Source organism: Typopeltis vanoorti, chromosome 8 (assembly GCF_054136105.1).
Source record: "Typopeltis vanoorti isolate ZY-2024b chromosome 8, IOZ_Tvanoo_1.0, whole genome shotgun sequence".
Taxonomy (NCBI): Eukaryota; Metazoa; Arthropoda; class Arachnida; order Uropygi; family Thelyphonidae; genus Typopeltis; species Typopeltis vanoorti.
Window position 1 is genome coordinate 41844091 of NC_143556.1, and position 7164 is coordinate 41851254.

Here is a 7164-nt window from a genome sequence, read left to right on the forward strand (position 1 = left end):
TGATCATTTTTCCCTAATTATGGCAATGGTAATGATAAATTTATGAAGTGAGTTTGGTAAAATAAAAGGATAAATGATAACAATATAAATACGATAGATGAAGAGATGATGAAGCAGGGTCTCACTGACTTCGAGGCTTGGGGTGAGCTTTTTGAGGAGAATGAGATTGATATAACCTAATAATTCTATTTTTTTTCGACCACCGAATTTAATTCAATAATAAAATTAGACTGGGATTTATTGGCCGAATATTTTGATAACAAATTGAACCGACTAGTTTCGCCAACTTGACTGTTGGCTTCGTCTGGGCATACATAAGGTGATAAAAACAGCTTAAAACAGGTCAAGCAAGAAACATAAACGAGTACTAAACGTTATACAGATTCAAAAGATGCATTACATCAAACGTATGGATCGTGTGTGATTTCAGACATTGTTATGGAAGTACGTACTGTAATTTGCAGCAAAGTTGAATTCTGTATGCTAAGTGATCTTATGAGGGTCTTCCATATGTCACTAAGGATTATCCCTTAGTTCCTGTTGAGACTGCCTTTGGAATGGATTACCACAGTAGCTTCTTTGAAGTTTTGGTTACAAATGTCTTCTTCTAAATATGCCATGGAACTTTTGTCCCATTAAATGTTGTGATTGGCATTCGAGAGATTGATATTCACAACATTCAAAGGGACAGAGTTCTATGCCATATTTAGAGGAAGACTTTCGTAACCGAAACTTCAAAGAAACTACTGTGGTAATCCATTGAAAAGATTTTTTTTCTAAGTTAGTATATCTGTCGTAAGCATCTGTGTGAAATCACAAGTCATTCTATTGAGCAGTTTTTTTTATAAGCTGTGGGAAGCCAAAGTGTTGTCCGTTTCCCTTGAAATGGAAAAAATTGAGTATCGTGTGGTTATAAAATTCTTTGTAAAAGAAGGTTTATCGTCAAAAGAAATTCATTCAAAGTTCATAAAGGTTTATGAACACTCTTCTCCTTCGTTTTCAACAATTAAGAAATGGGCTGCAGAGTTTAAACGCGGCCGTACCAGCCTTGAAGGTGATCCAAGTGAAAGACGTCCAAAAAGTGTAACAACACCAGAAATCATTCATCAGTGCACGATATGGTATTGGATGACCGGCGAACCGAAGTGCTTGAAATTGCTGAGACTATAGGCATCTCAAAAGAACGCGTAGGATATATTTTGCATGAAGCATTGAAAATGAAATAGCTCTGCGCAAGATGGGTACGCGCTGATCAAAAACGCACCCGCATGAAAATCTCTGAACAATGCTTGGAGCGTTTTAACAAGAATAAAACTGATTTTGTGCGTCGATTTATTACTATGGATGAGACGATTCAGCAGTACACACCAGAATTCAATCAGCAGTCAAGACAGTGGGCAGAAGCCGGTTGTTCAGCTCCAAAGGTAGACAAGGTCATGGCATCGGTATTTTGGAATGCTAAAGGTATTTTGTTTTTATTCATTATCTTGAAAAGGGTAACCAAAAAACGGCGAACATTATTCTTATCTTTTAACCAGACCAGACGAAAAGATTCGTCGGAAAAGACCCAGTTTGCTGAAGAAAAAAGTCATCTTTCATCAGGAAAATGCGCCTGCCCACAAAGGTGTTTTGGCAATGGGAAAATTAAGGGATCTGCACTATGAATTGCTGGAACGTGTACCCTATTCCACAGATTTGGCTCCCTCTAACTTCTTTCTCTTCCCAAAACTAAAACTCTTCCTCCCTGGTCAGCTTTTTTCTTTGAATCAAGAGATGATTGCAGCTGTAGAGGGGTATTTTGCGGATCTTACTGAGAACCACTACAGTGATGGGATAATGGCGCTGGAATAAATGTATTAGTCTTAAGGGAGATTATATTGAAAAATAATAATGTTTGAAATTATAAATTCGTTTTTTCATTGTTAGGACGAGAACTTTTCAGACCACCCGCGCATGTTACTGTCTCTAATGACGCGAGTGTTGTTTGCTATAACTTGAATTGTAGTTGAATTAGATATTTATTTCATTTAGGCCTTGTTATCTTTTGGAAAGAGTACTATGGATATCTGTGTGAATTGTTAGCGGTATCATCTGCGCATTGATATGTTTGAATTTCTATGACTAAGTTGTGAACATCATTCATTCATATGGCGAATAGTAGACGATAAATTGCTCAATGATCATGACTTAAATTACCCGAAAAAACTAAATTTATGAGGCCAGTGCATTATGTCTTTAAATGGGTATGGTCTTTCGGCCAATTTTTCTGTCATGCAAGGTGAAAAAATCCCATTTCCCTCAGGACATACCATTCTACTCAGGATGAGAATGGCCAACTCTGCCATCCTTTCTTCCCCAGATGCATTTAAAATTCTTCCCCCATTTTTTAGATTGTAGATCGGGCTAAGCGGACTGGTATTTAGAAAATCAAAGCATCACCAGATTTATTTATTTATATGAATAGATAGATGAACAGACAGATGAAAAGTCCTTTTGTAGATTCCTTGCATCTATACAGGATTCCATGTCTTTCCAAACCAAAGGGAGAATGTCGCAAATATTCCAGAGATTCTTTGTATGTAGCCTATACATCTAGAAATCTCTACATTTGCGTGTTGTAGTGAAATCTCCAGTTTTAGTTCCTTTTCTGGAAAAGATGAAAAAAAAATCCGCAAACAAAAATTATTTTTTTGAAAAAATAAATAAATGAAATAAATAATAATAATGGCTGGATTGTAGAATTGCCTCCCAGTTATATATTTATTTTTACAATAAGCAATGGCAAAAATCACTACAAAGGATTTCTATCGTGGTTCGTGTCTCCTAGTAACAAGACTCACTACTAGAAATGGTATAAAAAAGCAAAGGTTTGGAATTTGGTCACGTGTTAACGTTGTCTGATCATTTGAATACAAACTTCTTGTTAATTATCAATGATTGAAGGGAAGCCTAAGTTTGGAGACACATAACAAGATTGAATCCAGCATCCACAGTTCAATTGTCTGTCTATTTATCAAGATCTGGGAAGCCTTTTACAAGAGGACAAGGTATTGCAGTGTTTCATGAGGGTCATGTGAGCTCTAAAGAATACTTAGTATCTTCAGACATGCAGCAACACTGTTCTGAAAGTCAAAGGTAATGGAGGCTTTCAACCAAAAAGAAAGGTATGAGAGCTGGTCTTGATTTTGAACCGACAAAATATCTCATCTGCCTTTGGATTCATCAATTTTTTTTTTTTCAAAATGATACATTTTATTAAAAATACTTTAATAAAAAGTATGGTTATGTATTTTGTATTTTGCTGATTGTGAATATTTTGGTACACGTGCATTATTTCTTACCAAATATGTAATGTAATTATTTTATTGGTAACTAATTATATTTTTTAATGAAGTAAACATAAAGTAGTATTATAATATCAGTCATTCTTTTGAATTAAGATTGTTTTTAGAATGGGGATTTCTTATGATTTGTTATGCTGTTTACTGAAATTATCCATTAAAAGGCAACTTATTTTTTTGAATGTAGTGTAATACACTGCAACTTAAAATTAAGAGAAATTAAAACAGTACTACAACACTACAGTTTTCAATGTCTATATATTTGACTCGATCTTCCAAATTACAAAACACACATAATTTGCATTATATTTCTATTATAATAAAAACAATGCAATCGATCATGAACTTAGAAAACAGATCGATTTAGAACACCTGTCCATTGAAATAAGCAAAGGGCCATTCCTTTCCACTATTCTACCAAAAAAGCACAATAATAAACTTAAGTCTCCTAGAACCGTGTTCAAAAAAGGATTAACAGGAAGAAAAAACAAAAGTACTTGACACTGTACATCACTTAAATAATCTAAGCCATGTCATTGCCTACACTGATGGATCATCTGATGAAGCACTCAACCAAAGATGTTCAGAGGTTTTTCTAACTCTACCTGGAGGCGAGGAAATGCAAATCAAAACCACAGCTGGTAAAATAGCTTCATCACTTGTGAATTAACAGCCATACAAACAGCTCTCAAATTCTATCTCTCAAATCCAGTAATAAACATTACAGAGGGAATAACCATCTACAGCGACTCAAAATCTGCACTTGAAGCATTAAAAATGGAAAAACAAAAACAAAAAAAAAAACAAAAACAAAACACACAGGAAATTCGTAAACAACTAACAACGTTAAATTTTGAAAAATAAGAACTGTATACTGCAATGGATACCAGCCCATGTAAATATTGAAGGCAATGATAGTGCAGATAGACAGACTAGCCAAAGAAGCAAGATACGTACCTCAAAAATTACACCCACTCTCACTAACTGATGCTAACTCTGTCGCCAAAACAAGACTGGTAAAACAAACACTCAAGAAGGATAATCAAATACTTCGAATCTTGCATTCGTTAAACAAAGTCTGTTATTCCATAAACTGCAAGCCTTGCCATATCACCAAATGTTTTATTGTACGTTTTTATATTTTCCTCATCGAATTCAATTATTGGATCATTTGGAACTAAATACGACTTATGTCGACATAATAAGTCAATCGTATAGAAATTCGTCCACTCCTTACTTCGAACAGCATATAACATATGAGTCATCACATGCACACCAAAGTCGTTTGGAACACGATGAACAAGCTCTGGCTGTATATAAAGTATGGAAGTTGTGGGAAATTCTCCAGAATTATAATACCACCTGTCACCTCTGTAGAAACGATAAGTATTATACCACAAACGAAGAAAACGAGCATTCTTGTGAGCTATTAAAACTTGATTTCCAAGATATTGGTAAAGTGGCCAACCAATAGCAAATTCGTATTTTCTGAAAGAATCCAATGATTTAACTACGTATGCATCACTGTCGAGGAATATACCACCGTATTCCATTAAAATCCGAATACGTGAGATATCTGATGCATCGAAAACATTCTTTAAAGGTTTTCCAAAAATGTGAGTTGGTTTTTCATAATATTTCAGTTCCAAAACTGATATATTCTTCGCCATGTCCCAGTATTTCCCATAGAGTCCATGCTGGTCTGAGTGAATAAATATTTTATCTGGTTTCTGATGTCTGTAAGCTGCTTTAATTGTTACCACTTCGATGAAAGTAATTTCGGGATTGTCAAAATGAACAAAGTGGACAATATTTGGGACGATGTTACAACTAAATCCACTTACGTTATCTGCATTTGAGAAGTCAACAATATCTCCAGTCAGAAAAGTTCGGAAGTTGTGATGATGATGCAGATATACTAAACACCACCAAAAAATGATTGCTATAAGCGATGTAATTAATATACTTCTTAGTAATCCCAAATAATATACAGTCATATTAGAAGAGTATAATTTTGACAATCGGAGATTTTGTTATGCCTCTTGTCCGGTCAACTGGTAGAGCGCTGGCGAAAAACAAAAAAAAATCACTGATTAGGACATTGAAGTATAATAACAAAAAAGTGATAATTGTAAGTTTATTGTATCTGTAGTAAATAAGTAAAAATAATTTTTTTTTATTGATCTCTCAAATATTTACATATATTCAATAATCATCTTGAGTAACATTCAGTATATTATTTCACAAGTTTCAGCACTAAGTGCTACATATAATGAGATTTTAATAATATTGATGATAACATCGTTTTTTGCTATTTTTTTTAAAATAATCACAGTAATAATTCACAATTATACAGTATATTATATTTAAAGTTTTACACAAGTTAAATAATATTACATGTTAGAGTTTACTTCTTTTTTTTTTTCAAAGTTTGAGAAAGTGATTATACACAGTATTTACACATATGCAATTAAAATGTTACATCGCTTCTATTGTATAATGTAAACTCATTATTTACGTAATTCTTAGTAATAATAATGTTTATGGTTACATTATTTTTTATTGTTACATAGTAATATTGTATTAATGATATTATCACATAATAATAATTACTATAATAATTTTCTTTGTTTAGGGGAAATTTCTGATTTCTTCCTCGAAGCTTTGCAGAGCTTAGCTGAGGAAGATAATAGATGGCGGTGTTTTCGTGGTTATGTTTCTATACCGATGGAATAATAATTATTTTTTTTAACATTTTATTATTTCTCAGATAAATTACATACATTATATGAACACAATTATGCATAACAAATACTTTCTCGTACATAAAGTGTTTTTTTTTAAATAATAATAAAAAAATAACTGTTTACAACGTATATTATTATAATATTCAGAATGATGGTTATTACAGATGTTTCTTTGCAATTTTACACTGTATATATACAATATCAATGGATATGATCACTCTATATTGCATATTTTTGTTACAGTTATTACATACATTACATATATTTGATTACATATGATACTTACATTACATACATTTGTTTACATATAATACATACATTACATTGGTTTACATGTGATACGTACATTACATGCATTTGGTTACATATGATACATCTTGAATGAGAACTAATATCTCTGCTTTCATCCTCGAAGCTTATATGTAAGCTTATCAGAGGATGACACCAGTTGGTTATTATTTATTGGTTTTTTTGCTGTGTTGGGAAGCTACGAAATCTATGAGTGAGAAATTCGCGTGCGTGCACGCACGCATGCACGCACGCACGCACGCACGCGCACACACACACACACACACACACACACACACACACACACACACACACACACACACACACACACACACACACACACACACACACACACACACACACACACACACACACACACACACACACACACACACACACACACACACACACACACACACACACACACACACACACACACACACACACACACAAATAACTTGGAATGTATTGATGCGTCGCTGAACTGGTAGCCTGAACGAATTGTGTTTCATTAAGTTTGTATGGTATTTTGGGTGCGTGTTTCTTGTTTACAGTATGTCCTTAGAGCTCTTTTCAGGCTATTGTAGTTTGTAAGGTTTCTGTGTTCAATAGGTAATTTGTTTATCATGTCTGGGATTATTATTATTATTATTATTATTATTATTATTACCACGGGCTACTCCAGGAGTCTTTAGACTCATCGAGGGAGGCCCTAAACATCATGTTCACACAGCTGTTCAACATTATCACAGTATCTATCATACCTTGCCTTGAACTCGCTCACTGTC

General features: G+C 33.8%; 1 protein-coding gene across 1 annotated transcript; it reads right to left on the bottom strand.

Annotated features, from left to right (window-relative positions):
- Positions 1–4408: 4408 nt before the first annotated feature.
- On the bottom strand, positions 4409–5338 carry LOC150103946 (uncharacterized). The gene has a single exon (XM_090397104.1). The coding sequence runs from the start codon at positions 5336–5338 to the stop codon at positions 4409–4411; it is 930 nt and encodes a 309-aa protein (XP_090253230.1).
- Between the last annotated feature and the right edge of the window lie 1826 nt (positions 5339–7164).

Bases quoted from the DNA above. Each gene is read 5' to 3' on its own strand.
- LOC150103946 (XM_090397104.1), bottom strand. From the start codon at position 5,338: ATGACTGTATATTATTTGGGATTACTAAGAAGTATATTAATTACATCG.